General features: G+C 45.9%; 1 protein-coding gene across 2 annotated transcripts; it reads left to right on the forward strand.

Annotated features, from left to right (window-relative positions):
• The first annotated feature begins 80 nt into the window (after positions 1-80).
• Positions 81-12,162, forward strand: ETV2 (ETS variant transcription factor 2). Of its 2 annotated transcripts, none has more exons than XM_083627769.1 (8): positions 81-859; positions 1,680-1,784; positions 5,225-5,404; positions 6,634-6,717; positions 8,122-8,289; positions 9,280-9,471; positions 10,183-10,301; positions 11,245-12,162. In XM_083627769.1, exons 2-8 carry the CDS (start codon positions 1,709-1,711, stop codon positions 11,428-11,430), a joined length of 1,005 nt encoding a protein of 334 aa, XP_083483895.1. In that variant the 5' UTR covers positions 81-859; positions 1,680-1,708; the 3' UTR covers positions 11,431-12,162. The 2 variants fall into 2 exon arrangements, with proteins under 2 accessions (XP_083483895.1, XP_083483896.1); XM_083627770.1 differs by having other exon boundaries at positions 1,700-1,784.
• Positions 12,163-12,684: the final 522 nt, after the last annotated feature.

Consider the following 12,684-nt stretch of genomic DNA (forward strand, 5'->3'; position numbering starts at 1 on the left):
GTATATCTGAGGATTTGCAAAGGCTGTTTTAAACGACAGCTTTTATGCTCAGGGCCAGCCCTATCATTGCTATTTCATTGTGCAAACCTAAATGATCAATATGTGATTGAATCTCTCCCACGAAATAGTGGCACTCGGTCAGTGGTGACCTTAGATGGCCTGGTTAGAGCCTGGGGAAAGTTGTTTCTTAATGGCACGATCCTAGGCGTTCAGGAACAAGTCCTCCTTAGCTTATTTCCAGGTAAATTGGTAGAGGAGCTCAGCCTCATAGTTCTCAGCCCAGGACAGGCCTGAGAGGAAGCTGCGGTGTCTCATTTTGAGATTTATTAGGGCTACTTATACAGCCTGACAAGGAGATTCTGCTGGCTGCATCGTGGTCCCTAGAGATAAACACACCAGTCCTGCTTCCTCTCACGACTCCCCCCTCCCTCCCCCCAGCTCTGAAATCCGACCACCTGGCCTTCTGATCTGGGGCTGCAGAGTCGTGATACGCGGACACACACACACACACACTGGCTGTGACGACATAGACGCCTATCTCCCCCTCCCCATAAACTTAGAAAAAAGTCACGAAACCGGCTAAACCAGCCAATGGCTGGGCAGAGGAACTGGAAGGGTAGGGGCATATTAATAGAGAGAGGGAGAAAGGGCAGCAGTAGCAGCCTCTGAATTTCCTGGCCAAGGAAAAGCACCCAGCAGCATTCTCCCCCCCCCTCAAAGGCATGGTGCAGGATCCCACTGCTCAGAGGTCTGTGTAGGTACGCACACCCTCCCTTTGCCAGTTTCATTGTCCAAGGAAAAGAAGAGAAAGACGCCACCAGGCGGTACTGGGTCAGCTATCCTAGAACGCAGCAAAGAGGTGAGTAGCCTGCATAGCCCAGTGGCAAAAAGCACATGCTCTATGTGCAGAAGGTCCTGGGTTCGATCCCCAGCATCTCCAGCAAGGGATGGGAAGGTCCTTGGCTGAAACCCTGGAGAGCTGCTGCTGGACCAGGAACCTCTGACCTTCCAGGTGATGCTGGACTCTCACTTGCCTTGTCCCTGACTGGCTGCGGATCATGGGAGTTGGAGTCCAGCAGCATCCCTGGAGGATGCTGAGCTAAATGGACCAGCAGTCAGACTCAGTACAAGACAGATTCCTAACTAATGCTGAGGTGATGCCTGTGAGCAGGGAAAGAGAGGCAGCAGCTCGGTGCACATACGTACCACAGGTTTCAGGTTCAATGTAATTGGCATTTGCAGTTAAGAGGCCCTCGTGTCTCTGGGAAACCCACTGCTGACCAGATCAGGGAGGGCCACTGCCGCTTAGTGGGCTAAGATGGATCAGTGGTTTGGCTCAGTGTAGCACATCTGCCGTACTTTAACCTTAAAACACGAGGCTCTTAATCTCAGGGTCGTGGGTTTGAGCCCCACATTGGGCAAAAAAGATTCCTACAGAGCAGCGGGTTAGACTAGATGACTCTTGTGGTCCCTTCCAACTCTGAAATTCTATGACGGCAAGTCCAGATATTCACAAATAAGAAGGAAAGCAAAAATCATACTGCAATCTGATTGCGAGTGTTAGAATATGAACTTTTTTTTTGCTATGTTGCATATGTTTATTATTATATCTGCCTTACTTTTGCCTAGTTTTGATACTTCTTTCCTTAAAAAATAATTAAAAATTATGCTCAATTCAGATCTAAATCGATCTAAATAGATTGCAGACATGGATCCTTGGCGCCAATGCTGGATGGAGCCCCCCTTGCAAATGGTCCCGACTGGAGCAGAGGTGGAACAGTTGGGTAAGAGCTTCTCCCTTTTATTCCTTCCACACTCAGCCCTTAATCATGTCGGCTGCAGCCCCATGCCAACGAGTGTAGGACTTCCTTCTCAGTGCCTGTGTGTAGGATTGTGCTGCTGGGTGTTGCTTTGTAGTGTTTTATTTTAAAAGAATGACTCAAATGAATAAATGAACAGCTTTTTTCGTTTTAGTGATTCCTACAGTTCCCACCTATGGCATGCCAAAGTAAAGGACGAATGCCTTATATTGAGTCAGACCACTGGCCTGTTGAATGGTTTATTTAAAGATTAAGGTTCATTATTGTTTCACAAGATGTGTATCTCTTTAAAGGCCAGAGTAAATATCATGACCTAGTTTTACAGTTGTGAAGCAGTATAACAGGTGCTGTTAAGTTGTGTTAATTAAGCTGTGTCAGCAATTGGGTATACAGTGGTACCTCGGGTTACATACGCTTCAGGTTACAGACTCTGCTATCCCAGAAATAATACCTCGAGTTAAGAACTTTGCTTCAGGATGAGAACAGAAATCATGCTCCGGCAGCGCGGTCGCAGCGGGAGGCCCCATTAGCTAAAGTGGTGCTTCAGGTTAAGAACAGTTTCAGGTTGAGAACAGACCTGCGGAACGAATTAAGTACTTAACCCGAGGTACCACTGTAGTATATAAAGAGCAGCGTGTACCTCTCTCAGTCCCCTGGTGAATGGGTCGATGGATGGGTCATACTTATAGAGTTAACGCGAGAGGAGTTTTTGTTTTTGTAATTAAAGCCAAGCAAAAGATATTTTTGCATTTCTTCATTGTTTCCTGAACGTGTGGTCTCCCCAGCACGCTTTCTGCAGCACAATTAACCTGCTAAATACGCAACATCTTTCACCTAGATCAGTATTGTCTACACTGACTGGTAGCAGCCCTGCAGGGTTTCAGTCAAGGGACCTTCCCAGCCCAACCTACCAGCCACCTTCTGCATGCAAAGCAGATGCTTTTTTGCAGAGCTGTTGCCCTTCCCCGTGGGCAACCCTTGCTCTTCCAGTTGTCGTTGTACTGCAACTCCCATCATCCCCAACCTTTGGCCATCCTAGCTGGGGCTGATGGGAGTTGGAGTCCAGCAACAGCTGGAAGGCTGCAGGCTCCTTTCCCCGCTGTAACGTATGCACTGGTTAAAATATATAGAGAGAGCCATTTGCTTTCTGTCCTGCATTAATCGAATTCATGACGCTATAGCCTTTTTAAATGTGTTTGTGGGTAGGGGTGGGGCTATTGGTTTGGTTTGTCTTTGTTTTGGGTTTTTATCTTGTATTTTCATGCTGTGAACCACCCTGAGCTCTGCAGATGAAGAGTGGCATACAGATAAATAATACAGATAAATAATAATGATGATGACGAGAACGACACATTCCGTGTCTCTTCAGCATCACTTAAGAAAATGCTCCAAGTCAACGGCAGTAGCCCCGCAGATTTTTTGAAATGCAAAATTTAATGCAAAACTAACACAAATAAACTTTTTTTTAAAAAAAAATGTAAGATGCAAAATTGAAGCAACACTGGCAATCAAGCCATGAATTATCAAAATGGTTGGAACTGAGCGTTGAAAGTTACAGGCAATGCTACCTAGGGTAGGTATTAGTGGTAGCAGAAATAATAATAATAAATTAATATACCACTTACATGCCATAATGACTTCTGAGCAGTTTTCAAGAGTGTGTGTGTGTCTTTAGCAGAAGAAGAATGCAATGGATTCTTTAACATTTTTGCTAGGAAGTTTCAACCTTAAAGAAAATGTCTGCAGAACTATATATCAGTGGCATCTTATCCCTTATAAATTTAGACAAAATTATAAAGTTAATATAAATGGAGATGTAGAAGAATTTAAGTGGGCATTATTAACATGTACTACTAGACATTCACTGAGATTAAATGTAGAGTATTTGGAACGCAGTATTGGGCATCATTCAGGAAATCACAGGGCACAACGTAACGAGAATCCTAAAACAGTGCTTCTTTGTATAATGCAAATGGAAGCGTTCAGAGGACAAGACGTTAAAGCAGAGCCAGGGATTATTTTTTTCTTTCTGAGGTGGTAGCGAGTAGTTTGAAAGTGGTTTCACTTCCTGTGACAGGGTATACACACTTGTGTACACTCATTGTTCCCATCTGGCTGGGTGATCACTCAGAGCCACTGCATGTGGAGCAAACAGTTGCCAGTTCTAGGCACCAATGCCAGGGGGAAAGCAGGAGGCTTTATCTTAAGAAATTTCCGGGAGAGATGTATAACTCAGTGATAGATCAGATGCTTTGCTTGCAGAAGGTCTTGGGTTCAAGCCCTGCCACCTTCAGTTCAAAAGGATGAATTCACAAATGATGGAAAGAACTTCTGGCTGAAATCCTAAAGAGCTACTGCCAGTCAGAACAGACAAGCCTAGTATATTGCAGATATAATAATAATAATAAAAATAAAATAAAATAAAAATAACTTTATTATTTATACCCTGCCCATCAGACTGAGTTGCTCCAGCAACTCTGGTTGGCTTCCTTTGTCTTTTTGTTGCCTCTCATCATAGAAGCTTGCAAATGATCTGCAAAGCCTGTGTGGTTAGGGGTCTTCTTCTTCTTCTTCTTCTTCTTCTTCTTCTTCTTCTTCTTCTTCTGTGATCACTTGTAGCTGAGTAAGAGTGTCTTCCATAAACATGGTTTTAACAATAAGTCCGTAAGTCCCTGAGGAGGCCAATTCTGGATCCACATATCCTTCTACAGTGGGGACGTTTGTTTCCGGGCGGGAGTTGATCATGGTGATGGTTTGCCAAGCGTGCCTTCCTCTTAGTGCATTTCTCCTATTGGTCCTGAGTTCGAGCGTCTTCAAAGCCCTTTGGTAAAGGCTGTTCTCCAACTGGAGCGCTCGCAGGCCAGTGTTCCCCAGTTGTCGGTGTTTGTACTACATTTTTTTAGATTTGCCTTGAGAGCGTCTTTGAACCTCTTTTGTTGACCACCAGCATTACGCTTTCCATTTTTAAGTTCGGAATAGAGTAGTTGCTTTGGAAGACGGTAATCAGGCATCCACACAACATGACCAGTCCAATGAAGTTGATGTTGAAGAATCATTGCTTTGGCACTGGTGATCTTTGCTTCTTCCAGTACACTGGCATTAAGGGGTAGCCTTGGGATGAATGTAGACACCATTTCTTTCAAGCCAGCTTTAACTCTTGTACCATTTCGTGCAGCCGTATTCAGCCCCGACTGCTGTTTATCCTGCGGCCCTCCAGATGTTTTTGGACTCCAACTCCCATCAACCCTTTCTGGCACAGCCAGTGGCTGAGGGGTGATAGGAATTGTAGGCCAGGAATACCGGGAGGGTCTCAACCTCCTCGTCCTTGCCCTACGAAAGAAAGTGTTTTCAAATGAAAGTCTGATGCCCTTACTTCTTTCTCTTTATTTCTCCCCTGCATCAAGATTTCATGGAAGATTACAAGAAGGTTTTCCAAGAGGAAGACTTCAGTGCTGTAGATTCCTGGTTTTTGCCAGAAAATGAGGTGAATCAGCCGCCACCAAGTTGGACCGGTGGGAGTTACCTAGCTGAGCTTGAAGGGTTTGAGAAGGAAATGCCGTTCCATCACACACCGGGCTTGAAAGGTAAATGATATCCCTGGGTGTGATCACTAAAGTATCCCGACCTTTGCATCAGCCACACTGGAAAGTCGTGGGAATCTGTGACCTTCCAGATGTTGATGGATCCCAAGGCCTCATCTGTACTATAGATTTAAAGCAGTATCATACCACATAAACATTTTAAAATATATGTTGGAAGTCGCCCAGATTGACTGCGGCATCCCAGTCAGGTGGGTGGGGTACAAATAATAGAAATAATAATAATAATAATAATAATAATAATAATAATAATAATGGCATGGCTTCTCCTAAAGAATCCTTGGAACCGTAGTTTGTTACAGAGGCTGAGAGTTCTTTTTTTTTTTAAAGAAATATTTATTAAGATTTTACAAAGACAAATATACAAAAACACATAATACTAAAAGAGAAAAAATAAAAAATAAAAAGATAAATAAAACATACAGAAACAACAAGAAAAATTAAAAACAATTATTTTTCATAACATAAAACTCGTTTGCTTGTTTCTTTGACTTCCTCACACCTCCCCTTCTTGTATTCCCATTTAAATAATCAAATCAGCAAATCCTTACCCTCTTTCATTTATCTTATCTCTATAACTTAACATTTTATAACTCAGTATTTTCATACATTATCAATTCATTTTTGCATATTCTTATTAACTTTGTTGCCAATACCACTTATTTCCAATCCAACACCATTTTAGTTATTTTATTTTTTAACCTAAATACCCTTCTTCCATATTCTTAAAGCATTACAGCTGGAAACCACTTAATTTCTATCCAACATCATTCTAACATTCATTAATTTTGCAGTATTTCTGTAAATAGTCTTTAAATTTCTTCCAATCTTCTTCCACCGCCTCTTCTCCCTGGTCCCGGATTCTGCCAGTCATTTCTGCCAGTCCCATATAGTCCATCATCAAGAGTTCTTAGAAGACCCTCTGTTCCTCTTACAGAGGTACAATTTCCAGCGTGGTTTACCAACCCATCCCTCTTTCTAGAGAACTCTGGAAACTGTAGCTCTGTGAAGGGAATAGGGGTTGCCTAACAACTTTCAGCATCCAAATGACAATTCCCAGAATTATTGGTCGGACGCCATGTCTGTTCAGAGTGGTATGATACCGCTGCAAATGTGTATTGCGGATGCGGCCCGCATGCTGTAAGTTGCTTGGAGACCCTTTGGGCAGCAGCAAGCAACTAACAAGTCTAATACTCATCCCATTTATTTTCTAGGCTTCCCTGAGTACACAAATACGGTAATGGAATTGACACAGGTCTCCTCTACCTGCCTGGATTACAGTGCACTGTATGAAAGAGGTAAGTTATAGGAACTGGCAGAGGAAGAGGGGGGCAGGGGGAACACACCGCCCCCGGCAGCGCAATCCCGGTGGGGTGCCATCGTGGCTGCCCCCCACCCGTGCTGGGCACCACGCCCCCGCAGGCTGCGCGCCATGCCCCCAGGACATGCACCACACCCTGCAGGCGGCACACCACCCCCGCCTGCTCTTCGCCCCCCCGGTGCCGGAGCATGAAGCTCTGCCACTGGTTATAGGCAAGAGGAAAGAGATGGCTCTGTAGGCAGTTTTAGGAAGTTTGGGACACATCCGAGAAGGGAGAGCCAGATGCCCTCCAGATGTTGTTGAACTACAACTCCTATCAGCACCAGCAAACATTGACCAGTGGTTAGGGATGGTGGGAGTTGGTCCAGGGACATCTGGCAGGCACCACATCAGCTATCTCTGCCTCGGGTCATTTCTGCCTCCGTGGTTCTGGGTTCAGACCAGATGGGCAAATGTTTCATTTCTATACGTTACAAAATAATCAAAGCATCTTACTGTAATAAACACACACACACACACACACACACACACACAACAAAATAATAAGGGTGCCATAAGAGTCACCCACTGATTACAACAGTGACCAGACGTTTAGGGAACAAGAGGCAAAGGCTTTAAGAGTTCAGCAGATTGTAAGATGGCAATTACTGTTCAAAAGCTGGCTTGAAATTATTTTTTAAAAAGGACGTTGGCATCCGCTGGCAGATGGGCTAACAAAGAGGGAACCTGGCAAATTTCCAGAGTCCTGAAATCATGGTACATGGTACATACAACAAGGGAGCTTGTTTTATGCTTCCAGATATGTTGTACAGTGGTAGTTCAGGTTACAAACACTTCAGGTTACAGACTCCCCTAACCTCTGGTTAAGAACTTTACCTCAGGATGAGAACAGAAATTGTGCAGTGGCTGCACGGCGGCAGCAGGAGGCCCCATTAGCTAAAGTGGTACCTCAGGTTAAGAACAGTTTCAGGTTAAGAATGGACCTCCGGAACGAATTAAGTACTTAACCCGAGGTACCACTGTAATATGGAGTTAGTTTTTCTCTGCATGCTATGGGGATGTTTGCTTCACATTGTCCCAGATCCTGGCTGTAGGTGCAAAACAGGAATGGGGTTACTCCAGAGGATATTGGCCTGCAACTCCCATCAGATCCAGCTAGTGGCCAACAGTAATGGGAGGCATAGCTGTCAACATTTCCCATTTTTTTTAAGGGAAATTCCCTTATTCCGAATAGGATTCCTCACAAGAAAAGGGAAAAGTTGACAGCTATGATGAGAGGCCACACCTGGAGGGCCAGAGCTCCTTGGTGTGAGGTGAGAAAAGCCGTCAGATAGCGGTTGCCCCTCCTGTTGATGTTTCTTTCTCTTTCAATCGCCTTCAGATTCTAGGCTTGCCTATCAGGACAGCAGCCCCACGAGTCTGCAGGGCTCCCCGTATGTTAGCCCTGCGCCTCAGGCCTTGTCTTCTCCTCTGTGCCGCTGCTCCCCTGAAGAGCAACGGCCCTCATCTCAGCCTCTGCTCGGGGGTCAACTGGAACAGCAAGAGCCAGGTAGGCATGCCAGGCTGTTGGCTTCATGCACTGATACTGGGCACCCCAGAAACCCATCTGGCTGGCCATTGTGGGATCCTGAACTAGATGGATGATGTTTGGTCTGATCCTGCAAGGCAATTCTAGTCTGTATGTTCGGAAAGAAGTGTGGAAGCAGACGATTCCGGAGGAAGGAAAGCACAATCTTGCAGGCTCATTAAACAGTTTGCACTGTCTGCGTCAATGGAAGGATGAAAGAAGACCTGATGAATCTGGCTCATCCAATCCAGTATTCTGTTTTCACAAGGGCCAAGCAGATGCTGATGGGAAGCTGGAAAGCAGGATCTGAGCGCAAAGCTCTCTCCTCTCTGATTCCCAGCAACAATTGATATCCATTATTCTGATAGTGGAAGGAGAACACACGGTAGCCATTGCAGCCAAGGCTAGTCCTACTCAGAAGAGAACCTGTTGAAACGAATGGATGTGATTTAGTTTCCATTCATTTTGACGTGTCTGCTTTGAATAGGGCTAAACTGGATACAATCACACTGCTTCTCTAGTTCAATGTAGTTCACTGCACCTAGTCCAATATTACTCTGATCTGGAAGTGTTCCCGCAGAATCTCAGGTAGATGCCTTCCCTGTTACCTGCTACCTGATCAGTATAACTGGAGATGTAAACCTGGGACCTTCTACATGCAAAGCAGATGCTATGGCCCATTCCTAAATCAGAGGAGGACCAAAGATAGAGGCACCATGACTGCAGCCAGGATTTTTGTTGGTGGGGGGGGCAGGCTTTTGTTGGGGGGCAGAACCTGAGATTTGTATTGATTTTTAATGATTTAGGGGGGCAGCTTCCTGCCTTCCTTCTCCCCTTGGCTACACCCATGAGATGCACAGAAACCCTAACCCATGTTGAGCCCTTCACAAACCTCTATGACTTTATCAGGCATCTTCCACATGCTTTCCAGTCTACCCTCACAGTCCTCTTCTTCCATAATTTCCCCTCTAGAACAAGATTTATTGGGGGTCGTGACATCCCGTGATTGGAGAAAGACATCTGGCCCAGCTGTCTTCAGCCAACCAATCCCCTTGGAATGCGATTCATGTCTGTGTGGCCCTCCGGTCAGAACCCAGAGGAAAAAGGAGTCGAGGGACTGGGCAGAGGCCAATGTCACTAACTTGTCCCATAGGGAACGGACAGGTAAGAGTCTGGAAAGATTTCTGCCCTTCCCATCAATACTAGAAACCTGAGACAGGGCCTTTTTGGAGGCTGTTCCATAGCTTTCAAACTATTGGAAAAGTCTGTCAAGGTCCTCCTCTTTTGGCTTGCAGAGGTCTTCAAAAGGTTGCTGTGTTGCTGAAGGATTTTTTTGTGCATGGCTCTAAAACCTTGGGGGGGGGGGGGAATCAGCAGATTTAAATCTGCTCCCTTCAATTTATTCGGCTTGATGTGCTGCTACCTGTGTGATTCCAGCAACAGCTTTTAATGGCTGTTTTATTGTTACGCTTGTAGCTTTGATTTAATCTTGTAAACCGCTTCCAACGATTCCCAGAAAAACACTGTGTAAATCGGGGTCCGACAATGGGACGACAGCAGGCACAAGTAGACAGCAACCAGGCCTCTACTGGTTTAAAACAATCAAGCGGTGTAAAAATTTAATGAAATAAATAATAATAATAAATAATAATAATAATAACAACAGCTGCCACTGCTGTCCCCTCCCCAACTTCCCTCTCCCTGCTGGGAAGACCCTTCCCCACCAAAATCACCACTGCCCAGCCCTGACAGGAATCACAGGTTAGGGGGCGCTATACTTGCCTTGCCTCGGGGCACTGGCAACCCATGCTACACCACTGGCTCTGTTGAAGCCCTGCATACCACCAACACTCCTTGCTTCTCTTTCCTGGACAGGTTCCGGTCCCATACAGCTGTGGCGTTTCCTATTGGAGTTGCTCCAAGATGGCTCCTGCCAGGCCTTCATCCGTTGGACGGGGAACGACTGGGAGTTCAAACTCTGTGACCCCCACGAGGTGAGGCTCGTATGCGAATGGAAGGAGTGGCACTTAACCCACAAGTGGGAAAACTCCCTCCATGCCCTTCCCATCAACAGAGGTGTACCAAGGCTCCCTTGAACCCTTGGCAAGGAGAGCATGTGGATGGGCTGGTAGGATCCGAGCCAGAGTGGTGTGATTTTTACACCCCCTTGGTGGGGGCCAACCTCACTAACCCTTAGGTACAACCCTACCCATCAATACTGGGAACCAGAGGGGCATGGAGAAAAGACCTTTGTGGTGCAAATGGGGGTCTTAGATGTACGCCTAAGAATCATAATGTGTGAACAGGATCAACATCAGTTTGAAAATCTGTGTATCATACAGGAATGGGAGATAGGGTTTATAGAAGGGACCCCAAGGGTCATCCAGTCCAACCCCTTGCAATGCAGGAATTTCAGCTAAAGCATTCAGGACCGGTGGCCCCCCCAAACTCTGCTTACAAGCCTTCAAGGAAGGAGAGGCCCCCACCTCCCAAGGGAGAATATTCCACTGTTGAACAGCTCTTGCTGTCAGAAAGTTCTTCCTGATGTCTAGTCAAAATCTCCTTTCTTATAACTTGAAGCCATTGGTTCGAGTCCTACCCTCGAGCAGGAGAAAATAGCTATGCCCCCACCTCGCTACACCACAGGGGAGCAATCTGTGGGTCTCCAGCTGTTGTCAGCTGTACGGAAGTAGATGCCATCATCTCACTAGGTAATCTTTGCCAACCCAGCTACTTCAGACTATGTGCTGGCTGGAGAGTTGATGGAATTGTAATCCAAAACAGCTAGAGGGTTCCAGGTTGCTCAAGGCTGCTGTAGCACAACATGTTCAGCTGCAAACTCAACATGCAACAGGTCTTTGGTTCTTGTGATCTTTACGCTGACGCAGTGCCTGGGGGCTACCTTCCATCCCATTCTTCTTTCTCAACTATGGGCAGGTGGCGAGGCGCTGGGGCAAGAGGAAGAACAAACCCCGCATGACCTATGAGAAACTCAGCCGCGGCTTGCGGTACTACTATCACAAGAACATCATTCACAAGACCAGCGGACAGCGCTACGTGTACCGTTTCGTCTGTGACATCCAGGGCCCGATGGGTGAACTGGCTGAGAAATTGCACAGCTAGAAAGGCCTAGTATTGTCGTCGTCGTCAAGCCCCTGGGCCTACCCTCCGCCAACACCAGGAAGGAAACAAGGAGCAAGGTGCTAGTGGGGACATTGCCAGCTCCTTTAAGACTTTGCTCAAGAGCTAAGTGGACAGCAAGGCTGGCACAAGGTTGGTGCTTCTGAAAATAGGACATTGTCTGCTGCTGCTGCTGTTTGCAGGCTGGCCAGTCTGTTTGCCAAAGGTATGTTCATTGAAGCAGGTTTCACTATTTGACAAAGTGATAGTTTACGCTTTTTGCTCCCCACTCATGGAGCAGGGAACAACAAAGCAAAGACGAAGATTCGGTCAGAAGCAGAAAATACCTGGGCATTTAGTTGTAACAAAATAGAGCAGGGTGGGAGGAATATGTAATTCCTTGGTGTCTCTCTCCTCCACTATCCCCAAAAAACCATGCACTGCCTCATTTGCTGAATATTTTACCAATTATACATACAGTATTCATATGCAGAGAATTTTTTTTGCCTCCCTCCCTTGGGTCAGTGGCTAGATTGTAAGCCACTTGGGGCAGAGGAACCGTCATTCCAGAATTTGTAAAGCACCATGTACCGTAGTAGTATGAAAATAAAACAAACGAACAAACCCAAAGCGTAATTTTTAGGTGGGTGAAAATATCTCTCAGCTCTGTTGGTCGCAGGGGCCATGGCGGAAAGGAAGCAGCAAAATTTTAGCAGCTTTTCAAAAAACCACGCACCATGAATCTAAGTACGGTTACAGTTCCCCATCGTGTTTAGTCATTTAACATGCACAGGATTACAGTGCAATTGACAAGTCTAATTGGTCAGTTTATATGTCTGGGAAATGGTGAAAATATCCTTTCACCTGCACTGCAATTCAAGGTAGACCCAGAGCCATCTTTGATGATGTAAATTACTTCCTTGCTGTTAATAAAGGAATCAAGAGACTGCTGGTAGGTTAAGCAACACAAACCCTTTTCAGTGCCAAACCATGCTGCCTTTAAAAAGGCAGCCACTTTGCTTTGCAGATGTTCCAAGGTGGTTTCCCTTTTTGCTGTGAGATGGTAGAACTTCTGTTTTCTGAATGTCCACCTGGACTGTGGAGCACCACAAACCTTAGCCTTACTTCAGGTGGGTGGGGTGGCCCACAAGTTGTTGCTAGACAACAACTCCCACTATCCCTGCCTGGGGCTGATGGGAGTCTGAGTCCCAACATCTGCAAGGCCACAGACCCCCTATCCCCTGCCTTAGATGAAAC

The sequence above is a fragment of the Podarcis filfolensis genome (genome assembly GCF_964270895.1).
Source record: "Podarcis filfolensis genome assembly, chromosome: 8".
NCBI classification, from domain to species: domain Eukaryota; kingdom Metazoa; phylum Chordata; class Lepidosauria; order Squamata; family Lacertidae; genus Podarcis; species Podarcis filfolensis.